General features: G+C 39.1%; 1 protein-coding gene across 1 annotated transcript; it reads left to right on the top strand.

Moving 5' to 3' along the window:
- Positions 1-5,106: 5,106 nt before the first annotated feature.
- On the top strand, positions 5,107-9,120 carry LOC141588574 (uncharacterized). Its single transcript, XM_074410007.1, has 2 exons — positions 5,107-5,941; positions 8,954-9,120. Exons 1-2 carry the CDS (start codon positions 5,107-5,109, stop codon positions 9,118-9,120), a joined length of 1,002 nt encoding a protein of 333 aa, XP_074266108.1.
- Positions 9,121-27,053: the final 17,933 nt, after the last annotated feature.

The raw sequence follows: 27,053 nt of genomic DNA, 5'->3' as shown, positions 1-27,053 counted from the left end.
ATCACATATGAATAGTCAATACACTATTACTACTTCATATATTATAATCTTTAGTGTATTATTAACACTAGTTAAAATGCAATAAAAGCTAGGCAAGTGGATATACCATATATCCATATATTCCAACTTTGTCAATTGTTATTTCCTTCAATTCAATGTTATTTCTAATAACTTGAATTTATCTCTAAGTATTTATCTAGTCTTCTTACTAGACTTGGACTCTTTAACTTGAAAGATGCTCCCACTGTTATCGCATAACTTGTGATAAAGTCATTTGTAGAGGGATTCACCCTTAATCCCTACATTGACCATTTTATCACAATTTACTTAGATTGTTTTTGTAGAATTTGCAATGCATGAAACTAAAACACTTTTCTAGTTTCTTACTCCTTCGTCAATAAAATCAACCTAGGATTTTGACAAATCCTTCTCGGTTTGGAAACTAAAGTTTGTGCAACCCTTCAACACATGACTTAGTTTATCATCCAAACAATCGAACAAATCCTCAATTGTTCTTTAAGGCTTTCACAAGACCATCTTATGAATTAACTTGTTATTGACTTAATTATGCTCTTAGCATATGATTCATCATGAAATGTACATTTAATGACATACATGATCATTCTAATTGCGGAAACATTAGCAATCAATCTCATGTGATCAACAACTTAATAGGTTCAGTGAACGACCATGACTCCATCATTGTAGTTCCACTTTCATCACCATGAATAACGTATTCAACCTGGTTGATTTTAAACAGTTATGAAAGATCTTATCATCATAAGACCCTTAACTCTATGCCAATATTCTCTCTCATAGATTCATAAATCTTTAGAATATATCGCACTTTTTCCTAGTCTCCCAAATACTCTTTTACAGAAGAAGGCATTGGTACATTATTCTCAATAAGTTATATGTTATCAACATATAAGACATGGAACAAATAATTCTTGCTCGCACTTAACTTCATGTATAATCATGATTCTTTAATCATGTGAATAAAACTATTCACAATTATCACATGAACGAAAAGTACAATCCTTTAATGCTAGCTTAAGACCATCTTGTGATCACTTAAGATAGCTACGCATAATATGTTAGGATTCTTAGATCTTTATCTAAGGTTTTGTGTTTCAAACACTTCCTTCTCTAAATTCCCATTTTAGAAAAGCTGATTTTAATTATCATTTGCCATTCTTCATTAAAATGCAATGCGGCAATTTCTAACATAATTTATCATAATTAACATCTTCATGTCAATCTATGCACTTAAGTACTCTAAAGCTCTATTTACTTTTGAGGAGACCCTCGCCTTAAAGTAAATCTACTCTTGAGTAACAATTTTTGAATTGTAATGCTATGGCTCGTATGTAACAAGGTCGATTTGGGACAAGGTCATAATACCATTACTTTCAGAAAGCAATATTTTAACAACAAGTCATGTGTGCTAAACTCCCACGGAGTTATACTCCTACTCTATCTTTATAGATTATAGTTCCATTACTTTCACAAAGTAACTCATTAATTATAAGACATGTTTGTGACGATCTAATTTACTCCCACTCTATCTCTTAGAAATACCTCTATCTTCTTAAGAGATAGCTTTGTGAGTTACAAACATATATGGTGAAGTAATTGGAAGTTTGTCCTAGACTTACGTGTTAACACATAAAAGACCAGCTCTATCATGGCAGCTTGATTCATGTCATATGCGAGTCTGATCCATGTTATTTGTTAAATAGACTCTCTATTTCAGGTATTTCCTGGTTGACCATCCGCTTAGAATTACGTGTCCGTCTTGGATTGCAAATTCCCAAAATTGAGTTTAATAACTCAAATCGACTCATATTAGTTTGATCTTATGGGTAGTGACATTAGGTCATAATCCATATTTTAATAAATCAAATTCATTACTTAGATCTTTGCCACTACGTTAGTACTTTGTTCAATTGGTTCTCTACATCATTTAGAAATTCCTTAAATTTCTCAAATGCTTCACGTTATATTTGATAAAGTAAATATACCCATATCCACTTGAATCATCGGTAAAAGTGACGAAGTAGTCATAAATTCCCTTTGCGGTGATGCTAATTAGAACACATACATCGGCATGTATTAGTCCCAACAAATCACTTGCTCATATCCCTTTACCACTAAAAGGGGTAAAAATTATTTTGCAAAAGAGACAAGATTCGCATATTCCATATGATTGAGAATCAAATGGTTCATAAAATCTAGTCAATACTCGCTTTCAATGCGTTTCTCATTTATGTGACCTAATTAAAAAAGCCAAATGTACAAATCACTTGGATTAAAAGTTTGAGTCTTTTGGATCGTATTAAGAAGATATCTCTGCTTGAGTTGGAAGTATCTAAAACTTGTATATCATAAAGATAAGTTACATGCCTCACAGCCATGTCTATTTTCAACAAAATACAACAATTGTTTTTTATGGTTAAATATGAATCCTTCCATGTCTAACAGGAAATAACATTTTAGATAAAATTGGTACATAATAACAATTATGTAAATTACAACTCAAAGCTTTTAGCAAAAAAAAGTACATAAGTCCCTCTCTAAGTGGAGGCTACCCTAGCTCAATTTCCTTGTCGGAGATTTATATCACTCTTGTTTAGCTTTTCCACATTTTCAAGTCTCACTTGGAGTAATAAGTCTAACTTTGATATCTCCCAAATACTTGGGGCAATTTCGCTTCCAATGGCCCATGACATTACAATAATGACATTCATCATAAGATTGGGCACCCTTCTTGGTCTTGGTTATGGTAGTCTCACTATCCATTTCCAATTCATTATCAGGTTTGGGTTTCTCACCCATCTTTGCTTTTCCTTTAATAATACCAATATTACTTTCAGTTGCAAGAACACTCTTGCTAGAACTCCCACTTGATTTAATATTTCTCCTTGTTTCTTCAAACAAGGATACCTTGGGTTTAGTTAGATTTTCTTCACAAGATTTTCTTACCAAAGTGGTGGGCATTAATATTGGAGTGGGTGGTGTGGAGGTGGTAAAGAAGCAAAAATTTCCATCCTGACCAATGCCAACGCGTATTTCTCTAATCATATCATTGTCATACTCGGAGCATTTTTCATCAAATGATTGGAGCCATAAATCAATGGTGATTGGTGTAGGAGTATTAGATGAATTCATTGCGTATAATTAACTACAAAAATGGAAATAAAGGAAATAATTAACATCTATCGTTTTAATCAAACTTGTAAGCACTTTAAACAAGTTTTAGCATTTATATAGTGACCTCTACCCAACTATTATAAATTATTCCGAGATCCAAATTCATATTAACTCGGGCACGGTGAGCCGATTCATCCCTTATTAATATAACTCGGTGGATTAACCTCTTAATCGATTCTACTTCTAGAACTCTCGGTCGATAAAAATTACTCTAATATTTATCTTTAGCCCAGAACACATGCGACTACGGTCACGAATATTTCCGTTGAGCTCAATCCAAATTTCGATGTAATAACTTCTTATTACCCATTTACCCAACGTGACAAGTTTAGTACCCCGGTGAGTCGAGCCTACTTCCTCATGAAATTGGGACTCATGGTTTCTACTATTTGGTAAGGCTAATTCTCAATTATTATAAGTGAGAGGTCTTGTCAATTTATTATCTATCATGTTTTAAGTGAACTAAAGCGGTGAACTACGATAATTATAGTTGAAACGGCCGATAACTCGATATGATTTGCATGTGTTGTTATGGGAATTTGGCAATGCATGCAACATATTAAAAGAAATGCAAGGCAATAATAAAAAATTCCTAGTATGACCTTCCTAAAATAGAAAATCAAATAATCTATTACGTATTTGGAAACCTACTCCTTTGGTCCCTTGAATATTCAAGTGGCATGCCTCCCAAGAATACCGTCTTTGTCGGAACGCCTTCCCGAATGGCACCGTCTTGAAGAAACTCCATAATTACAAATAATAATAAAAATACAAAGCAATTCCTATTATAAATTTGTAATATGAAAAACTAGTAAAAATAAAAGTGATACGAGATCACATTAAATTACAACTGAATCAATATTTCCTTTCATTACGGGTAATATCGATTAAAACTAAGGTCATACTAAGATAAAATTTTATACCCAAAAAGAAAGTTAATGACTCAGTGCTTGATTTTCGTCCTATTTATTGTTGTACTACCTTCTATAAAACTGTCAGTAAAATTCTTTCTGGTAGACTTCAAAAGCTCCTCCTTGATATTATTGGGCTTGAGCAAGCAGCTTTTGTTCAAAGGAGGAACATTCATGAGAACATTATGCTCTCACAGGCTTTAGTTAAGGGTTATGACAGGAAACATTTAACTCCTAGGTGCCTTGTTAAAGTTGACATCCGCAAAGCTTTTGACTCCCTGCAATGGTCATTCATCAAGAATATGCTCATGGCTTTTAACTTCCCTCCCTTATTCATTACTTGGATTATGGGATGTCTATCTAGTTTCTGGTTCTCTATAAAGCTGAATGGGGGTACTCATGGTTTCTTCAAAGGCTGTAGTGGTATAAGACAAGGTGATCCTCTTTCACCTTACATTTTTGTCTTAAGCATGGAGGTGCTTTCTAGGTATCTGAGGGTTATCTATACTAAACCTTTGGTTTCTTATCACCCTAAATGCTCCAAGTTGGCCCTCACACATCTTATTTTTGCGGATGATCTTATGATATTCACTAGAGGTGATGTTCCCTCTGTTCAAGCTGTGCTAAATACTCTCAAAGATTTTTCTAGTTGGTCTGGTCTTCATGCTAATATTGATAAGACTGACATTTACTTTGGGGGAGTCCATTCTACTATCAAAAGTCAGATCCTCCATGCTAGAGGTTTTTCTGAAGGCACTTTCTCATTCAGGTACCTTGGGCTTCCTTTGAACACTGCCAGAAACACTATTGATATGTATGCTGCTCTTATCAGCAAAATTCAGGCTTCTGTCCAACACTGGTCATCAAAATTCTTATCCTATGCTGGAAAACTCCAACTGCTAAACTCTGTTATATTTGGTCTAGAGAATTTCTGGTTGCAGGTGGACTCTTGCCTAAAAGTGTTCTTAAAATGATTAATAAGATGTGCAAAAATTTCTTTTGGGGAATTGCAGATAATAGTCGAAAGCTTATTATGAAGAGTTGGTCTAGTATTTGTTCCCCTAAGGATGAGGAGGGGCTGGGGGTAAAGGAGATTCGGTCCTGGAATAAAGCGCTCATCAGTAAATGGATTTGGCTACTTGATAAAAATCCAGTTAGTATATGGTGTCAATGGAACAAAGCTTATAACTTCCCTCATTGTTCCATCTGGGAGCTGTCTTGCAAAGGGCATTTCTCTGAAAGTTCCAGGAGCATTCTCTCAGTTAAGGATGCTCTGGTCAGCTCTGTTGGTTCTGGTTCTTCTGCTAGGCAGCTGCTTGATTCCTGGACTAAATCTGGGAAGTTTATTGCTCAGTCTGCTTATGACCGGTTTAGAGACAAACATCCCCTTCAAATCTGTTATAAGGCTATTGCTAGGAGAACTATTGTGCCTAAGCATGGCATCATTACTTTACTGGTTATTCAGAAGAAGCTTGCCACTGTTGATTCCCTTCAAGCTAGAGGACTTGTATTGATGAACAGATGCATACTTTGCAAAAATGCTTGTGAATCACACTCGCATCTCTTCTTTAAATGTCCTTTCTCTCGTGAGGTTTGGTATGGGTTGCTGAATTGGATGCATATCTCTGGTCGCACTGATAACTACATCTATGAGCTTCTGTGGGCTAAGAGTAGAGGCAGTAGCAGACATTGGAAAAATGCTTGGTTCTCTAGCTGCATCGCTGGTGCTATCTACTCCCTTTGGGGGGAACGGAATAGGAGGATTTTTAATGCCACAGAATCTACAATCGCTCGTCCTTCACTCCATCAAGTTCACTGTTAGTACATTTTTACTAAATGTCACTTTCCCTAAGCCTGATCTTAGGATTATTAATAGTCTTAGTGTTTCTTAGCCTCCCTCGTTTGTGGAGGCTTTAGGGGATATACTTTTGTAATGCAATGTATCTTTTTCTTTACCCCTTGAGGATGAATAAGAGGATTATAACAAAAAAAAAATACATAATTCAAAATTAAAAATTACATAAATAAAAGGACATTCAACAATTTAAATATGCAGCATTATAATATGTATCTATCATGCCAAATTATGTGCCAAATCGCCCTATTTAACTTACATCATATTTATAACCCGGTTTTATGGAAATGCGTGATAATAACCTCTTAAAATTAAAAATTAACACTTAAATCACATCTAAGCTCAAGTTAATTCTCCTAACACTCTTAGGACTCAAAAAGTAGTCATCAGTCAATTTTTGACAATAATTCAACTTGATTTAAGTTTTATGCTCATATTTGACCTTAAAATCATAATATATATGAAATAAATCCAAATTAAATTACAATAATTTCAAATTTTGAATTTTAATTTTTTGAATATTCTGGAAAAATTCCATGACACTCATAATGTCAAAAACCATGGTTAAAATTTTCGAATTAATTTTGAGAAAATATAGTTGCAATTTATCGGTTTTATCTCATAAAACATCTAAAGTATCCAAAAATTAATCCAACTAATTTTACAACTTTAGATCTGATAAGTAGGATATTTATGCAACCTAAAATAATTTTCTTACGCCATGCAATTCGTTTTAGCTATTTATGCTAAAATAGTCACTATTTATGCCATTTTTACTCTAAAAATTCATAAATCATGCTAAATGAGATCATTTCATCTCAAAATTTACATACACTCTTCAAATCATTCATGTGATAACATATTAAAGTTTCATGATTCCAATTCAAAATTTAACTATTTTTAACCATTTTACCTCTTTTAATCCATTTTTATCTCATAAAAATCATAAATTATGCAATATTAATCCAATTAATACGAGATTTTACACACAACTTGTAAAATATTCATTTGAGGTCATATAAAATTTTCAAGGTCATAGAGTAAGTTTAACCATTTTTAATTATTTTACTTCCATTTATGCCATTTTTACACTAAAAATTCATAAATCATGAAACATTAATCACATTAATATGATATTTTACATGAAATACATAAAATATTAATGTGAGGTAATACTAAAATACCATGGCCAGTAGTGAAGGTTAACTTATTTTAGTGAATAAAAGTTCATGTATTCATAAAAATGTAATAAAATCACTAAAAATCATTAAAATGAGCAATAAATTTCCATAAATCATAAAAATGACCTAAAAATATTTTAGGACCAGAATATATAATATGCATAATTATTTCGTGGCATTCTCTTATAAATCACAACTTTTTAGTTTTATATGTTAACATTTTAACTCGGAAAAACAATAACCGATTATGCATGCAATATCCTATGCTCTGATACCACTTGTTAGGTTCATATACCTATTATTAGACTCTTCTAATAGTGAACAAATTAACATTTTAATATCTAGTTCTTTAGATCTAGTGCATGCATAACAAAATAAGAGATTTATAAGAAAAATAATGTCCCTTACATTATTATTTTCGGATTTATGAGCACAAGTAAGGTCTCCTACCTTCACTTGTTCTTGAGCTATAATTAGTATTAGGATGATCCTCCAAAACTCTAAATTAAGAGCTCTCCTCTTGATTGCACCCAAGATTTAACCCTTATCACTACTAAATAATATTTGCTAGATATTTGTTTAGTAGTCTACCTTAAGATTGATTACTAATACTCATATATTATACTAATAATATTAGTAATGTAATTGAACAATTTGGATCATCATTTATCAAGTTTTAGAGAAAGATGAACAAGAATGTGTGAGAGAGGATAGTTTTGCATGTGTAAAAAGAGTATGCATAAAGTGAATGAATATAAGAACAAAATCCTCCAAAAATATGAAGGGTGTACCGGCTTTGGGGAGGGAGGAGGACCAATATATGGTCTTTCACTTTTCCCTTTTGTTCTTATCTAAACATTATGTGTAAGACTAGGCTAGTGTACCCATCACATATGGCATACACTATGAACAAATGCAAACAAACAAAAGCCATTTCATCCTACCCAAAACCTGTTTCTCCTCATAAAATGGACTACCATTTTATTTTGTCAATTTGTCATTTGTCACACAATATATCACATGTAGTATGTTACATGTTATTAATTAATTTAATGCATATTTATCACACAAATATCATTTTATAAATTAATTAAATTACATACAACAAATTGACTAGTGATACTTGATCACATAAATAAAATGGGTCATATAATTATAATTCACAACGTCTTGTAATTATGATTAACCATTCATTCTTATCTCAATTGTTTCACAAATAATAAACAATATTAGTAATAAGTTATTTCAATTACTAAAATAAATCTTATTTAATCCCATTACAAAAAGATATAAATTTTCTCTCTCACAAATGAATTGTTCAATCTTAAGGAATTGGTCAACTTGTATCGTCATACAATTAATCAACTTTACTGATTAAGGCATAATCCTTTAGGTGTGACCTTAAGGGATCAACTGACCACCACCGTCCTACGACAGTAACGTCAAACTCTAGGAAGCCAATCGTTATCGATTAATGTTGATCAGTTGACTATTTAATTTATCATCCCTTACGTATTCTTAATATGAGATTTAATTATGATATTTAAATCATGTGATCGCACTATTTTTGAGGACATATATTCCAACAAGCTTCCCCGTCCATAGTCTCCAACTTGTATGCCCCATTACCCACGATGCCTTCTATGCGGTAGGGACATTCCCAGTTATAGGCGAATTTACCTGTACTCTGATTCTTGGTGTTTGGGAATACCTTCCTGAGTACCAGGTCCCCTATCTGCAGCGTTCTCAGTCTTACGTTTTTGTTGTAACTCCTGACTGTTGTCTGTTTGTAGGCTGCCATCCTGATTTGGGCACTGGTTCTTGGCTTATCAATGGTATCCAGGCTGCTGGACATTTCTACCCGGTTCCTCTCTTCGGTGGCATTGGCATATCGATGCGTCGATTGCACCTCGTAGGAATAACCGCTCACCCCCATATACCGCATCTGAATGATGTTTGACCTGTTGCCACTTTGGGGGTGGTTCTATCAGACCATAGTACGAAGGGGAGCTCATCTGCCCAGTTGGCTCATATCTCCTCCAGCCTTCTTTTTAGGTTGTTCATGACTATCTTGTTGCTGGATTCTTCCTGACCGTTGGACTGTGGATTCCTAGGAGTAGACTTAAACATCTTAATGTTCCACCTGGCGCAGTAGTCTTCCGTTCTGTTGGATATGAATTGTGACTCGTTGTCACATATGATTTCTGAAGGGATGTCGTATCTGCTGACTATGTTCCTCTTGATGAAAGATATCACATGCTTCTTCAGGATCTGAGGGAAAGTTTCTGCCATTATCCATTTAGAGAAGTAGTCCGTCATTGCCAGCATGTATGTCCTGTTTCCAGAAGCACGGGGTAATGGTCCCATAATGTCCATTCCCCATTTGATAAAAGGCCAAGGCGAGATGATCGGATACATATGTTCTGTTGGCTGGTGGTTGACAGGAGCGTGCCTTTGGCATTCTTCTCATTTCTTGACGTAATGTATGGCGTCCTTCCTCATGGTAGGCCAGAAGTAACCCTGCCTTAGTGTCTTGTTGGACAGGCTCCTACCCCCTGTGTGATTTCCACAATCACCACTATGTATATCACACATTACTGCATGTGCCTCCTGTATGCTTAAGCACCTCAGATAGGGTCCTGCCGAGGACTTCCTAAATAGGATACCATCAATGAGTACGAATCTGGAGGATTTCATTTTGAAGCTCCTGGTGTCTTTCTGGTCAGGTGGTAATACCTCATCATGTAGCCAACTAATGTAAGGCTTGCGCCAATCATCAGTTTCTTCTTGGGGTGTGGCAGTACACAGTATCCCTGCCTCGTATGTCCACTGGGTGGATGCAGCCTTACTAGCGTTCTACTATTCATTCTGGCGTATTGCATGTTTCATGACATGTATGAATGGTATAGGACCCACTGCCCCTGGAGTGAAGGCTGCTCCCAGGGTGGCGAGAGCATCTGCTTCAACATACTGGTCCCTTGGTATCCGCTGGATGTGGAAGGAGGCAAAACGGAGTTTGAGCTCCTTCGCCACTTCCAGGTAGGCTACCATTTTAGGACCCCTGGCCGTGTACACGTAATTCACGTGGTTGACAATCAGTTGGGAGTCACTATACACTTTGATGTGGTTGATTTTTATTTCTAAGGCTAATTGGAGTCCAAAGATTAGGGCCTCGTATTCAGCCTCGTTATTCGTTGCTTTGAACTCGCACCATACTGCCTATGTTATTTGTTCCCCCTGAGGTGATTTCAGTACCAGCCCTAGCCCTGATCCCTTCGTGTTGGATGCCCCATCAACATGTAATTCCTATACCTGCTCCCCTATAGCCTCACTTAGTGTGAACCCCCCCGCGGTTATACAAAAACATACACATATAATTAGTAACGGAAAATACGTAAGTTATTAAAACTTCAATGCATGGCCGCAGAATTCACTGAAAACATTTGAAAAATAAACCTAATTACTAAATTTACAAAATAAATACATAATACAAACAGAAATATACAAGGGATCTCAGATCCCTCCAAATTTCCAAAAATGCAATAACGAACGATAATCAAAAGGGTATATCGTTGCCTCGGCAACACTCGCTAGCCACTCGTCCTGTAACCCCTAGCATATACCACTGACATGTCACCTGTCATTCATAAAAATGAATGCCACAGTCAGTGGGGAGTAACTCAGGTGTCCTCCAGCCATATTAATATGTAATAACATAAGTACAATACAAAACATATACAACATAGAAAAGATAAATAAGATAAATAAATCATGTAATAACGGAACTGAAACAAACAAAACGTGTCCCACTTTACTACGACCAAAAACGACATCGTAGTAAAGGAAGCACGAGGATAACCCATGCCAAAAATGACGTACTGGACTACTGTCAATGTACAAATGCTAAATCAACCATAAACAAAACCACGATCTCCCGGTAGGACAGCTAATTAGCATCACGCTTTCGGGATACAACACATACCCCGACAATCATCGGACTACAACACATAGCTGATATAAGCAGTCCTAGCTTAAGTAAGTACCAGCCTTTCGATAACCCGACACTATACTCTCGGAATACAACACGTATCCGAATCAACGGCTACAGTAACTTCTCGTAACCCCGAGACTCGTAACCGGGCTACACCACATAACCACGGCAGAGTAACTTCAATCCGGCCACTTAGTCCACGACACATGAGCTAGGATCCGAATTGAAACGATCGTAACAAATGAGATTGATTATTACTAGTATAGAATGACAAACACACTGAGGCTCAATATACTTACATATCCAGCATGGACTAACCATACAACCCAAAGGTGGAAACAACCACGCAACACGGGAATGGGAATAAACACACATGAATATGAAAATACCACCTTATATTGGCCGAACAATATATCTTGCATCCCGTACCTATTTCAACATAATTAAAGTACATATATATAGGGCCTATAATGTTTATTGTCTCACCTGCAACAAAAAAAAATATAGAAAGGCAAGTCCAGACAACAATATATCACTCCCATTTACCAAAATTGATAAGTAAATGCATCCAAACTATCTCTAAGTGTCAGTTTACACCGTCTTAAATATACAACACACTAACTAGCATTCCAAATGATCCCTACGGATCAGTATACACTGTCTCAATCATTTCCACATATCAGTATACACCGTCTCAACTATAGAACATGCTAATTAGCATCCAAAATGATCCCTATATATCAGTATACACCATCTTAACTATAGAACATGCTAATTAGCATCCAAAATGATCCCTATATATCAGTATACACCGTCTCAACTATACAATAAACTCACCAGCAATCAAAATACACATATTTTACAAGTAATATTGAGTAACTTGTCATCGTTACCTTTTTGCGAGCGAACAAGTCCTCCATGACGTAAATGTCTTGTAACTTTCGTATATCTCAAATTTCCTACAACCTTCTTACAATAAATAAAACTGAAACTATAAAATGGGGTTGTAAAATTCTATAATTAAACTTAATTTTACTTACAATGGAATGACGAGAACGACGAGAGGAGTGCTATGGAACAAAAATAGTTGAAAACGGATGAGAAACGAAGCACCGACGTCGATTAACAGATCAAATTTCAAAAAAAGAAAGAAAAATATATAAAAGAAGGAAATAGAATGAAGAAGAAGAAAGGAGAGACATGAGGGAGTGAAAAATGAGACATCAGCCTACCAGCCTGCTACTTATTATACGTACGTTTCTTCATCGTTAAGTAATTTCGCTAGTTTCTAAAATCGTCTCGAGTTAAATTAAACCAATTTGAGAGAGTCCCATAAATGAAATGCAATCAATAATAAATAAATTTAATGAGTGAAAAAAAAAAAGCAAACTCAACTAGTTAGCGGAATTAATACAAAACCAGCTTGAATCAGAATTAGTAGTGATTTTTACTAAATTAGCGGATTTTAAAGATATTTGCTAATTTATCGGAACAAACTCGAAATAGCTAACTGGAAGATTCTCCTCAGATCCGTCTGGAGCCCACTTAGCTCGACTTCGATAAAAGGTACTCGGAAAGAAGCAAAAATTATTAAATAAATAAAACTATTTACGTGAACCCATAAAATATCAGCTAAACAAACTCGGGCTAACTTTCAAAAGAACTTATTAACGATTACTAAATTTAACGTAATGAATTATATGAAATTAATTAATTAGCTGAAAAAATAATATATAAATCGTTAACCAGCGTAATTAAATACAAAGTAGCAATTAAAAGAATTTTATCAAACATAATAAAATACGAGGTGTTACAATCACCCCACCTTCAAAAAGTTTCGTCCTCGAAACTTGAATGTAGAAAACCAAAACTCAAAGAAAAGTTAATTAGTCTTCAAAGATGTTGGTTGACAAAAAGGATACAAAATAAAAGTTAAAATCAAAACAGTTATTTAACAAGTTTTCAAGAAAGATTTATAACATTATTCTCGCTCGATTGAACGATCGAGTGCCCGTCACAAACAACAACTCTATCGGTCTAATTCCAAGACAAGCCGAAACAAAACTCAAAATTAATGCGTTGACAAGTGTTACAAAACTCAAAATTTATATATAGTGAAACTTTACATTTGGTAAAACACGTTTGTAAAGACAGAGAAAGATGTGTAATAAAATCCAAAGATAAAGCAAAAATTTTAATTTAAAGTAAACGACTTCTCAAAATTGTAATGCTGAGTAACGAAAAGCAGTATAAACTGAATCGCCGGGAAAAGGAAAAGTAAAGAAACAATGAATAAATCGATGGGTAAACATATTGAGAAAAGTTATAAACAAGATGTTTAATGGACTGCGAAAGAACTACGGAAGCTAAATTTCTAATTCGAAACGGAGGAGTGCGAAGAATAAATGAAGAAAATGATGACTTTAATCCCCGACAATCATCGCCTAATATCAAAAGTTTCACTTTAGTATAAGAATAACCCAAATGAAAGAAAACAGAAGTCAAATACTTACTGATAACTCAATGATTTTGGGGCACAGGTAAAAGTGCATCAAAACAATGGTTACATGGATGAAAGAATTAGTGGAGCTGGTAAGTGTCACACACGAGAGATGATATAGGATATCCAATAGAATCAACGGCAACAGTAACTTCCCGTAACCCCGAGACTCGTAACCGGGCTACACCACATAACCACAGCAGAGTAACTTCAATCCGGCCACCTAGTCCACGACATATGAGCTAGGATCCGAATTGAAACGATCGTAACAAATGAGATTGATTATTACTAGTATAGAATGACAAACACACTGAGGCTCAATATACTTACATATCCAGCATGGACTAACCATACAACCCAAAGGTGGAAACAACCACGTAACACGGGAATGGGAATAAACACACATGAATATGAAAATACCACCTTATATTGGCCGAACAATCTATCTTGCATCCTCTAACTATTTCAACATAATTAAAGTACATACATATAGGGCCTATAATGTTTACTGTCTCACCTGCAAGAAAATACAAATATAGAAAGTCAAGTCCAGACAACAATATATCACTCCCATTTACCAAACTTGATAAGTAAATGCATCCAAACTATCTCTAAGTGTCAGTTTACACCGTCTTAAATATACAACAGACTAACTAGCATTCCAAATGATCCCACGGATCAGTATACACCGTCACAATCATTTCCACATATCAGTATACACCGTCTCAACTATAGAACATGCTAATTAGCATCCAAAATGATCCCTATATATCAGTATACACTGTCTTAACTATAGAACACGCTAATTAGTATCCAAAATGATCCCTATATATCAGTATACACCGTCTCAACTATAGAACATGCTAATTAGCATCCAAAATGATCCCTATATATCAGTATACACCGTCTCAACTATACAACAAACTCACCAGCAATCAAAATACACATATTTTACAAGTAATATTGAGTAACTTGTCATCGTTACCTTTTTGCGAGCGAACTAGTCCTCCATGACGTAAAAGTCTTGTAACGGACCGTATATCTCAGCCGCTACAACCTTCTTACAATAAATAAAACTGAAACTATAAAATGGGGTTGTAAAAATCTATAATTAAACTGAATTTTACTTACAACGGAATGACGAGAACGATGAGAGGAGTGCTATGGAACAAAAATAGTTGAAAACGGATGAGAAACGAAGCACCGACGTCGATTAACAGATCAAATTTCAAAAAAAATAAAGAAAAATATATAAAAGAAGGAAATAGAATGAAGAAGAAGAAAGGAGAGACGTGAGGGAGTGAAAAATGAGACATCAGCCTACCAGCCTGCTACTTATTATACGTACGTTTCTTCATCGTTAAGTAATTTCGCTAGTTTCTAAAATCGTCTCAAGTTAAATTAAACCAATTTGAGAGAGTCCCATAAATAAAATGCAATCAATAATAAATAAATTTAATGAGTGAAAAAAAAAAAAGCAAACTCATCTAGTTAGCGGAATTAATACGAAACCAGCTCGAATCAGAATTAGTAGCGATTTTTACTAAATTAGCGGATTTTAAAGATATTTGCTAATTTAGCGGAACAAACTCGAAATAGCTAACTGGACGATTCTCCTCAGATCCGTCTGGAGCCCACTTAGCTCGACTTCGATAAAAGGTACCCGGAAAGAAGCAAAAATTATTAAATAAATAAAACTATTTACGTGAACCCATAAAAAGTCAGCTAAACAAACTCGAGCTAACTTTCAAAAGAACTTATTAACGATTACTAAATTTAACGTAATGAATTATAATGAAATTAATTTGTTAGCTGAGAAAATAATATATAAATCGTTAACCAGCGTAATTAAATACAATGTATCAATTAAATGAATTTTATCAAACATAATAAAATACGAGGTGTTACACTTCGGGTCAAGATTTCACTGTCGGCTTGTTCTTGAAGGGTGGGACTAAAATCTGACACAAAGTCAGCTAGGGCTTGGGACTTTGTGGCTGTTCGGGGTTCAAATTTTAGGTCGTACCCACTTAGGTGGACAGACCACTTAACCATTCTCCCTGACAGTTCGGGTTTCCTCATTATGGTTCTCAAGGGGTAGTTGGTCACGACTGAAATTGTATGTGACTCAAAATAGGGACGCAATTTGTACGAAGCAGTAACAAGTGCTAAAACGAGTTTTTCTAGAGATGTGTACCGGTCTCTGCAGTAACGAGAGACTTGCTTATATAGTATACTTGGTTTCGCATACCTTCGTGCTCTCATACCAAGATCTTGCTTACAGCCGCCTCTCATCGTGATACAAGTACAATGGTTCTCCCTGTTCTGGCTTGGAGAGAAGAGGAGGGTTGCTTAGGTACTGCTTGAGCTCGCCAAACGCCTTTTCTTGCTACTGCGTCCATTCAAACTTCTAGCTCTTCCTCAGGATGTCATAAAACAATCGGCACCTGTCTGAGGACCTTGATATGAACCGGTTTAGGGCTGCTACTTGTCCTGTGAGCCTCTGTACGTTCTTTGGCTTCTGAGGAGATTCTAACTGGAGTACTGCTTTGATTTGCTCCGTGCTGGCCTCTATCCCTCTTTGCGTCACCAAGTACCCCAGGAATTTCCCGAGGAGACTCCAAAAGTGCATTTCATGGGGTTCAGCTTCATATGGTATTTTCTGAGGATCGAGAAGGTATTTTCCAGATGGGACATGTGTTGTTCAACCTTCTCGGATTTGACTACCATATCGTCAATGTAGACTTCCATTGTTCTCCATATCTCCTCCTTGAACATTCTGTTCACCACGCGCTGATAGGTGGAACCGACATTCTGGAGGCCAAAGGGCAACACATATTAGCAGTACAAGTCTCTGTCAGATCTAAAGGCTGTTTTCTCCTGATCCTTAGGGTCCATTTTTATCTGGTTTTACCCACTCTAGGCGTCAAGGAAGGTAAGTAGCTCATGCCCTAATGTTGCGTCTACCATGGAATCAATGTGCCGCAAGGGGGGAACAGGTCTTTTGGGCAAGCTTTCTTAAGATCTGTGAAATCAACACATATTGTCCACTTGTTGTTCTTATTGGGTACAACCACAACATTCGAGAGCCATTTTGGGTAGTTAACTTCCCTGATCTTGCCTGCTGCGAGGAGGTTGTCTACCTCCTGGTTCATCACCTCGTTCCTTTCAGGAGAAAATTTCCGCCTTTTCTGCCGGACTGGAGGAAAGATGGGGTCTACATTTAACCAGTGTGTGATTACACCTGGATCAATGCCAATCATGTCTCTATGGGACCAGGTGAAACAATCCATGTTAGTACGTAGAAATTCAATTATCTGCTCACGGATGTTACCTGCACAATCAACTCCTACCAGCACTATTCTTGCTGGAAACTCTGGATCCAGGACTACTTCGGCGAGCTCCTCCTGGGGAGGTGCGATATACTCCCTCTGGACACACAGTTTCTGTAATTGCTATGCTAGACCAGCTGCAGTGGGTTTCAGAGCGTTCTTGTAGCAATCCCGAGCGACATTTTGATCTCCCCGTATCTCCTGTACCTCCCATGGTGTAGGGAACTTTAGGCTCTGATGGTACGTTGATGGTACCGCTTTCATTTCATGGATCCAAGGCCTGCCAAGTATCACGTTATAAGTTGACGGACCATCAATGACCAAGTACCGTACCTGTTTGTTCATACCCCCTGCAAAGGGAGGTATCACTATTTCTCCAAGGGATTGTTTAATTCCTCCGCTGAAGCCTACCAAGGGTACTGCCTTCTGCACCAGTCTTTCTCGCTAAACCCCATGTTCTTCAAGGTTTCCAGCATTGTTAGATTCACAGAGCTTCCTGTATCTACCAATATCTTTTTAACAAGGCAATTCCCTATAGAAAGGGTAATGATCAAGGCGTCATGGTGGTGTTCTGCCTCATCGGGTATGTCTGCCTCGTCGAATGAAATTGCTAGTAGATCATGTCTGCTGACCCTGAGGGAGAACTCCAGTTTATCTCCTTTGGTCTCAGTTGCATGGCGCTTTGCTGCTGAATAAGTGAGACCACATATCTCTGACTCTGCTGTGATGACACTCACGACCTTTGAGTAAGGTGGAGGTGGGGATGGTTGGGCCTGGTCAGCAGTATTGACCTTTCCAGATTTCGCTCCCTTGGGGAGCAGGTGATCCAAGCATCCGGCACTGTAGAAGTGTTTTAGTTCCTTTCGTAATACTACACAATCCTCTGTATTGTGGCCAATATCGTTGCGGTATTCACACCTTTTGCTGGCGTCTCTTCTGTCGTTATCCCTGGGGGTAGGATTTTTGGGCCACCTGGCCCTCTGCCCTAGTTCCCTGATTGCCTTGAAGACCCCACCAAGTCCAGTGGTGAACCCATACTCGCTGAGCTTAGGAGGAGCCTCAGTGCTCTCTGTTTCTCCTTAGACTTTGTTCACTGTGTTCTTGTTGTAGGGTTTGGCTCTTTCGTTCTTCTTCTCTGTTGTGATTTTTCTGCTGGACGACTCTGTTCTGTACAGGTCCCTTCTATCCTCATCCTCTTCTAGGCAATAAGTAGCCTCTGCCATTTGTTTGAATTCCTCGAAGGTGGCACATAGGTGCTTGGTGAGATCCTTGTACAAATCAGAGTCGCGGTGCATTCCCCTTCTGAAGGCATTGACTGCTGTTGTAGGATTTCACCTAGGGATAGATATTTTTTCCACATTGAACCTGGCAAGATAATCCCTGGTGGAGTCCTCGAACCTCTGGACGATCCGGTATAGATCACTTAGATAATTTTTCTGGCTTGCGACTGCTGGCGAACTGTTGATTAAAAACGTTAACTAACCCCGCGAAGCTGGAAATAAACTTGTTGGGAAGGTTAAGGAACCATTGGAGTGCCGCTCCAAACAAGGTGGAACCGAATCCCTTGCACATACATGCCTCCTTTTCAAGCCATGTTGCTGCAACCACCATCATTTTTTTTTTTGTACTGGTTGATGTGCTTCAGCGGATCCTCTGTTCCATCATACAACGTCATTGTTGGCGTGGTGAACCCCTTTAGCATGCTGACAAGGGCAATTCTGTCCACAAAGGGGGAATCCACATACCACTCCAGGGTTGCCACCTCCATGGGACGTGGTAACCCTGGAACCTTGCTGAGTAGGGGCCTGATATCATGCAATTGTTGTTCTACATGGCCTCCTATCTCCACACCCTGGTTGTGGGGTACTGAATAAGCCCCATATGAATTTGGTGTTCCTCTTGACATGTAAAGAGGGACCATGTAGCTTCCAGGTAATGGTGTTGAGTTCACAATAGGCCTGAATTGGCTGTCTGTAGTATATGGCATATAGGAGCACATCCCGAGATATGCGTTTCTTGTTGACTATTCCCCTGGATTGCTTCTTGGTGCCACTGGCGTAACGCTGGTTGTTGGTATGGGATCTGGAGTCAGTGCTCCTAAACCCACAGGATTGAGTACCATAGGGTACGTATGTGCCATCCTTGGTGGTGGTGTAATACCCGCCCTTTTGGAGATCCTTTGACCAGTGTTGACCGACCTTGGAAGCGAGAATAGTCCTAGAAAGACGTACCAAAGTTATCTTGGGTTACGAGTTGGGAGTGGTACTCGATAGAGTAGAGGCTACTCGATCGAGTAGCTTAGTTACTCGATCGAGTAAGGGGTTACTCGATCGAGTAGGTTGGGTACTCGATCGAGTATCGAGTTTACAGCGAGGGTTTTATATCGCGCTTTGTTAAATCCGCAAATCATTTCCGCCTCATTTCTTCCATCCATCAGTCGCCTCTTTCCCTTTCCTTCACCACAAAACCTCCATGGAAGCCCTTTGAAGGTCCTTGTGCCTTAGGAGAGCGTAGCTTGAGTCGGGTAGCGGTCTTTTGCCGGGTTTCTCCTTATAGGTATGTCATAATCATCATCACGTTTCCCATTGTTGTGGTTAGGGTTTGCTTGATGGTAATAGATAGTTGTTTTGCCCTTATAGGCTTTGCTTGGTTGCTGGTTTTGACATGTGTCGGCGTGGATTGGTTGCGGTTGCGTAAAGGTAGGTTCGCCTACTCAGTTTCTGTAGATAGTCTAGTGTGTCGATCGTTGTATCGTTGTTGTTGTGCTATAATTAGTATAATTGGTTGGTTCAGACGATGTAGTGATTGTGGTTGTGATTGTTTGTCTGTGGTTCTCGAGATGCGTTCTCGAGTGGTGGAGTCACTTGCGGGAGTGGCTTCACGCCCTAGTTTCGCCCTTCGTGGAACCCGCCACGGAAGGGGATGTGCACATTAATGGGACAGGGTTATCGCTCGGTATGATGAGCGGGGCTTAGGTGGGAACGGCTGCGGTCCCCCACTGGCAGGGCTGGTCCAGTGGACAGTCGGTGACGGAGATGGAGTGGAGTGCTTGATTGTGAGTGATTGGATTGTGTTGTTTTGTTAGTTGTGGTTATCTTGGTTGTGTCTTATCTCAGTACTGACCTTGTGTGGTTGCCTTGTTGTTTTGGTGTCTGCCGTGATCCCCTATGGTGAGCAGTCTGTCTTAGCAGTGTTGATGTGGTTGCTAGCCGGAGTCCGGCGGGGATGAGTCGCCACGAGATTTAATAATTATAGCAAGTAGTCTTTGAGTTGTATCTTTTATATCATTAGTTGGATAGATGGCTTGTAAAGTAATTTAATAGTTCTTTTATCGACACTTGATTATTACTATCCTCGGGCAACCGAGATGGTAACGCCTTTATATGCTAAGGAAGGCCTAGTTAAGGCTCCTCTGTATATGGGGGTGTTACAAAGTGGTATCAGAGCGACGATTTTGGAACCTGTAACAAATGAAAATAATGAACGTAGTGAGTCTAATAAAATGAACCTGGTGTATGTGTAATGGGAGCCCCGCTGATGCTAGATTTTGGGTGAGTAGGCGCCCTCATTTCAAAATCTTGGCCCCGTGACACTTAAGCCAGTCACATGGTATGGGAATGTGGAGTCCGTGTGTGTATGTGTGATATGTATGTTAATCGAGTCGAGTTGCCTCTCAGTTAAGTCGTTGCTAGAGTCAATAAGTGTGATAGTGGCATTTAGACCGTGTCAAGTAATCTTTGGTGGCATTCGTAAAGTTCTTGGCGTGATTAGTAAGCTTACACAATAGTTATAAGATACGTGATAAAAGTTACGTAGTAGAGATGCATGAGAATGTGAAAGTGAATGTCGGGACATGAAAAGTGAAAGTGTTGGTATATGTTATAAGTTTACGGTAGTCATATACGAGCTTATGAGTTATATCGTAATTGCTAGGATGATAGTAATAGAATAGTTGAGTTGTAATTTGAAGCATGGCATATAGTAATGCGTTAATACCTTGTTTATTGGTTGAAATTTTTCCGCTGCGTAATAATTGATTTGTGCAAGATGATTTACTTATGATTGAATGTGGGAAGTGATAGATTAATTTGTTATGAAGTATAGGCAATTATATGTCATGTGAAAGAATGAATTAATGTTATTTACATGTTTCAAGTTGAATGAACGCAAATGGGTAGTAATGTATAAAGTAAGTTCAGGTACAACATGATGGCATAATTATATTTATGAATGACTCGGCCGCGGGTAAACCGAGTTGGGTAATTGTGTAGCGTAGGGTGGCATACACCTTACTAGTAAGGCGATATGTTATGCGTGGGTAATGATAGTAAAACGTGATTGAATGTGATAATTAGTGCCGAATTCCGAACTTAGTTTGGAATCGACACGCAGTGTTGTTTTGCAGGTATCTTCAAAGTTACTTAGTTCTTCTGACCAAGTACTTAACCACACTTGACCGAGTGCCGGTGCTTACTAGACCGAGTAGACCTCACTTGATCAAGTTAGGAAGCTATGACGTCGGGATGTGGAAATTTCTGCAGACACTCGATGAAATGGCTCCTACTCGATCGAGTAGGGTGGTACTCGATCGAGTACCCCAGGCACTCGATCGAGTAGGTTCTTGTGCGAGAGACATACGGGTTTCTTAAAGCCCCAATTCTTTCCCTTTCTCCTCATTCTTCATCTATACTTCGACAAACCTAAACCTTCATTCCTCTCAAATCTCTCATACTCTTGGGTTAGTAGTGATTCTTGGGGTTAATTTCCTTGTTTAATTTCGTTCCTTTACTTTATCACTTGATTAAGGTATGATTTCTTCTCTATTTCTATGTTTTTATGCCTTAAACTTGTTGAGGATGGTTATGTAATCTGAAATTTTCGATTTGTATGGATAGATTGTTGCTTTTAATGGTTGAAATATGATTCACATGCCTACTTTTCGTGTTTGTTGGTGATTAAATGCTGTAAATTAGACTAGAAAGTTGCAATTAGGGGGCCGAAAATTCTAGGGTTTACAAAATTAAAATCGATTTTTGATTGAGTTACATTGATTAGATGATGGAATTAAGTAGTATACATTGTTTGTATCATGTTGGAGAATGAATTTTGATGATTTTCACCTTAAAAAGTTGCCTTAAAATTCCGTCTTAAAAGTGCCTTAAGTGGAAATTCGTGATTTACATGTGGAATTTGGCATTGTATATGAATGCTTAATTAAAGGTTGAACTCCAATATGATAATAATGATGATAAATGATGAAGAACATGTCGAAATAGTCACAGCTGTAGAGACCGTCTGACAAGCTTACCTGGGTTAATTTCTTTTTCTAATATTGAAGATGATGGTCATATGTCCTAAATTACTTCTCCGCGAACTTGTATACTCGCCTCACATGTTGTTGGAAATGTTGTAGAGTAGCCTTAGAATCATGCTAGGATATTGGAATTCGTTGAACATGTGTATTCACCATGATAAATTTTTCATAGCCGTGGTTTATGAGTAGTTGTAAACTGAGTTTATACATATCAATTCGAGGAAACTATTGGTGAAATGTGTGTATCTACCTGAGCATTCAAGTTTAAGGGCATGAATTATGTGCTTCAAATATCAAACTGGTTGACGAGTTAGTGAACTTTATTGAGTATATAGAACCCAAATTGCATGAAGTATATGTTTACATGTTTTATACAAAGTTGTTTACATCATGTGCCGAAACAGATGCCGAGACCGACCACAGGGAACCGTCAGAGTAAACGGGGAAGGGCTTCACAGCCCGAACCTGGGGAGGGTAGTGGACCTGTGGTACCCGCAGTTTCGGAGTACCCCAATGTTGTTTTTGTCGATTTCAAGCAGAGGGAGCGTTTTGTAGCCTTACAAAAACGCAAAATGAGACCCACGAGGTGTATAGACACTACTGTGTTGGAGGATTTGGAGATAGAGATGGATGTCCGTCACATATTCGAGACCTTGGGTTTTACGGGTTTGTATAGGCTGAGGAAACATACTTATCCTTTCCTCACTTTGAAGTTTATGAGCTCCTTTAGCTATGACCCAAATGGGCCGGACCGTTGAGTTTAGGTTGATGAATACCGTTTTACGTGACTATGGATTTGTTTGCCTCTCACCTTGGGTTGGCCAAGCCTCCCAAGGACTCCATCACCGATATTCCAGGTGAGTGCGGTGTCTACCGCCGATGCCTTGTCTGACCGGGAAGCAAGCTCCCACCTCGAGCAACATGCTTTGATTAATGACGTTCAAAGACATGTTACCTTGAGGGTCTTTCTCCGTTCTCTTTCGAACCTCCTTTATGACAGAAAGGATATCAGTAAACTGAATAATCATGAGGTCTTGCTTCTGATGTCTTACCTCAACCCGGAGCGGACCAGGAAAGTGGTCTTTAATGCTCCTTCTATGGTTTGTGCTGCCCTTGCCTTGATGGCTTCTTCCTCTTCCCGGTACCTGAGTTGTGGCGCTATCGCCACTCGGTTAGCTGAAAAGCTAACCTCTTTTGAGGCTTCTTCGGAGTACGTGCCTCTAGCTACCCCAGTGCCTACCATGGACCGTGACTACTATCTCGACCTGAAGTGGTTGAGGACCTTGGCTGACGGTAGCCTAGCATGGAGGGTGTGGGGCATGAGTTGGATGAAAATTCCAGCTCCTCAGCACCTCCCACCGACGGAGCCCCTAGAGCTGGCGGTAGTGGCTGTGGATGTGGACGATGAGGAGGAGGAGGAGTAGGAGGATGAGGATAGACCCCGCCAGCTGCAGACCTATCTCATCGACGACACCATTCTCGAGGTGATGCCGGAGCCGACGAAGGGCGAGAATGCGGGAGTTGCGGTGGTAGAGAGACCTAGGTTGGGGAGAGGACCCCGTCGAGTGAGGGAGAGGGCCTCGGAGACTAGGCCACAGCCGGTAGCGCCACAGTAGCAGCAGCATCCTTTCCCGTGCTACCCTTACCTCGACACCCCGGAGACGCGATCCAGCTACTTAGCAGAGCGAGTGTCATCTACCTTGACACTCAGGAACATGCACGAGATGGCGTACACTCAGGGGATAGGGATAGGGACCGAGGGACCTCACCCAGTTTGGTGGAGTGGAGTTGGGGACTACTCAGGGGTTTTCCATTCCTACGGGGTGGAACAGTCGACGTGGGGGACACCTCAGTCCTTTGCCTACGGTGGCTTGACCCCATGGTATGTGAGCCCGGGAGAAGGAGCAGGATTTGATGCGGGTATTGGTTCATCTGGTGCAGGTATGCCTGGTGGTGGAGGGGGTGATGATGAGGTGATGGTTGATCAGCAGCAGCAGCAGTAGCAGCAGCAGGAGTGATACTCCTTATTCTTATCTTTGTTTATGGTAGTTGAGGTTGGTAGTATTGTTAGATGTTAGTAGTTGTTTTTCTTTTATTGAGACACGGTTTATGAACTTGTATCGTTGGCCATAAGGCCGGATTTGCTATTTCGACCTTACTGCAGGATGATTGGGAGTCGGGGCATCATCCCGACTCAATTTATGTGACGATCATGTATATATATGTTGGCTTATGACAGGTGGGGTAAGAAACTTGGCCTATAGGTACTCGACAGAGTACCCCGTACTCTATCGAGTAGCTGCAGGAAAGGAAGAGAGAAAGCATTCTGAACTCAGGCTACTCGATCGAGTAGCCAAGACACTCGATCGAGTAGCATGGCACTCGATCGAGTACCCTCACATACTCGATCGAGTAGCAATGTTACAGGAGGTTTTCAACAATTAAAAGTGTGCAATTGTTTTATAATTACAAGTTTGATATTTAACGTGGTTGTTAGTGCTTAATAACATCTGGGAACCGTTAATTTTATATGTTGGAAGTCGTGTTTGAGTTTCCTATGTACCTATTTGTAACAAGTAGTGAAGTGGTGATGATTTCTTGTTGTTTTTAATATTCCATATGCCATATTTCCATCTATCCTTTGAAGTTACATCCTTTCTTACATTTGGACATACAATGTTAACATGCTTCATCAACGGCGGCTAGTTATTCCGGTGATTTGTGTATGATTTCTAGATTATCAAGCACATAGTTAGTAAGTAACGTCCATAACAAATAATATAGCTTTTAACTAATGTAATGCTACAAGTAATAGGTAATGTGTCTTGTGATTTTGACGGTGAACTTCGGGGATGAAGTTCCTTTTTAGAGGGGAAGAGTAACGTTGCGAAAGGAAAAGGCTGCTTTGTATTGTATTTTGCTTGTTTATAATGTTTTATTGGTATTATGTCTTGCTTTAATTACAAAATTTCCGAAGTATATGTGATTACTTTAGTTCTATAAGTGAATGTGTTGTATATTTCGATGGGCGGTCATGAAGAAATAGTTATGGTGCAATGAATCATAATTGAACCACGTTGTTGAGTAACATGGTGGCATTAGTTGTACAGCATGAAAGTTGATATGAGATATGTTCCGGATTGATAGTCTGATAGTTGTTACCATATGTTGGGTGATCGTGGACTGGGCTTTGCGTCGCGAAAGTGATGTTTTATATATATAGAGTAACGGTTGACGGTGATAATGTGCGTAAGATAGTAGTAAGAGTCGTTACGAGTAGAGCGTAGACAGTGATGATGATGACATGGGGGGATGGTATTTCTGGGGAGTCATGACTCGAGTGGGAAGAATAGCAGTGTCGTGTTTTTCCGTGTCTTATATGTTGGGATAGGTGAGTTGAACTTCGGGGACGAAGTTCTTTTAAGGGGGGAAGACTGTAATACCCGCCCTTTTGGAGATCCTTTGACCAGTGTTGACCGACCTTGGAAGCGAGAATAGTCCTAGAAAGACGTACCAAAGTTATCTTGGGTTACGAGTTGGGAGTGGTACTCGATAGAGTAGAGCTACTCGATCGAGTAGCTTAGTTACTCGATCGAGTAGGGGGTTACTCGATCGAGTAGGTTGGGTACTCGTTCGAGTATCGAGTTTACAACGAGGGTTTTATATCGCGCTTTGTTAAATCCGCAAATCATTTCCGCCTCATTTCTTCCATCCATCAGTCGCCTCTTTCCCTTCCCTTCACCACCAAACCTCCATGGAAGCCCTTTGAAGGTCCTTGTGCCTTAGGAGAGTGTAGCTTGAGTCGAGTAGCGTTCTTTTGCCGGGTTTCTCCATATAGGTATGTCATAATCATCATCACTTTTCCCATTGTTGTGGTTAGGGTTTGCTTGATGGTAATAGATAATTGTTTTGCCCTTATAGGCTTTGCTTGGTTGCTGGTTTTGACATGTGTCGGCGTGGATTGGTTGCGGTTGCGTAAAGGTAGGTTCGCCTACTCAGTTTCTGTAGATAGTCTAGTGTGTCGATCGTTGTATCGTTGTTGTTGTGCTATAATTAGTATAATTGGTTGGTTCAGACGATGTAGTGATTGTGGTTGTGATTGTTTGTCTGTGGTTCTCGAGATGCGTTCTCGGCTGAGTGGAGTCACTTGCGGGAGTGGCTTCACGCCCTAGTTTCTCCCTTCGTGGAACCCGCCACGGAAGGGGATGTGCACATTAATGGGACAGGGTTATCGCTCGGTATGATGAGCGGGGCTTAGGTGGGAACGGCTGCGGTCCCCCACTGGCAGGGCTGGTCCAGTGGACAGTCGGTGACGGAGATGGAGTGGAGTGCCTGATTGTGAGTGATTAGATTGTGTTGTTTTGTTAGTTGTGGTTAGCTTGGTTGTGTCTTATCTCAGTACTGACCTTGTGTGGTTGCCTTGTTGTTTTGGTGTCTGCCGTGATCCCCTATGGTGAGCAGTCTGTCTTAGCAGGTGTTGATGTGGTTGCTAGGGGGCCGAGTCCGGAGTCGGGGATGAGTCGCCACGAGATTTAATAATTATAGCAAGTAGTCTTTGAGTTGTATCTTTTATATCATTAGTTGGATAGATGGCTTGTAAAGTAATTTAATAGTTCTTTTATCGACACTTGATTATTACTATCCTCGGGCAACCGAGATGGTAACGCCTTTATATGCTAAGGAAGGCCTAGTTAAGGCTCCTCTGTATTTGGGGGTGTTACAGGTGGTGGAACCCCTGGTGGTTGGATCGTACCCT

Source organism: Silene latifolia, chromosome 6 (genome assembly GCF_048544455.1).
Source record: "Silene latifolia isolate original U9 population chromosome 6, ASM4854445v1, whole genome shotgun sequence".
Classification (NCBI taxonomy): domain Eukaryota; kingdom Viridiplantae; phylum Streptophyta; class Magnoliopsida; order Caryophyllales; family Caryophyllaceae; genus Silene; species Silene latifolia.
Note: the sequence above shows the minus strand (reverse complement) of the source record. Positions and strands in the feature narration are given on the sequence as shown.

Coding starts and splice junctions, on each gene's coding strand:
- LOC141588574 (XM_074410007.1), top strand. CDS start 5,107: ATGTGCAAAAATTTCTTTTGGGGAATTGCAGATAATAGTCGAAAGCTT. Junction 5,942..8,953: donor TTCACTCCATCAAGTTCACT/GTTAGTACATTT, acceptor GTCTGTTTGTAG/GCTGCCATCCTGATTTGGGC.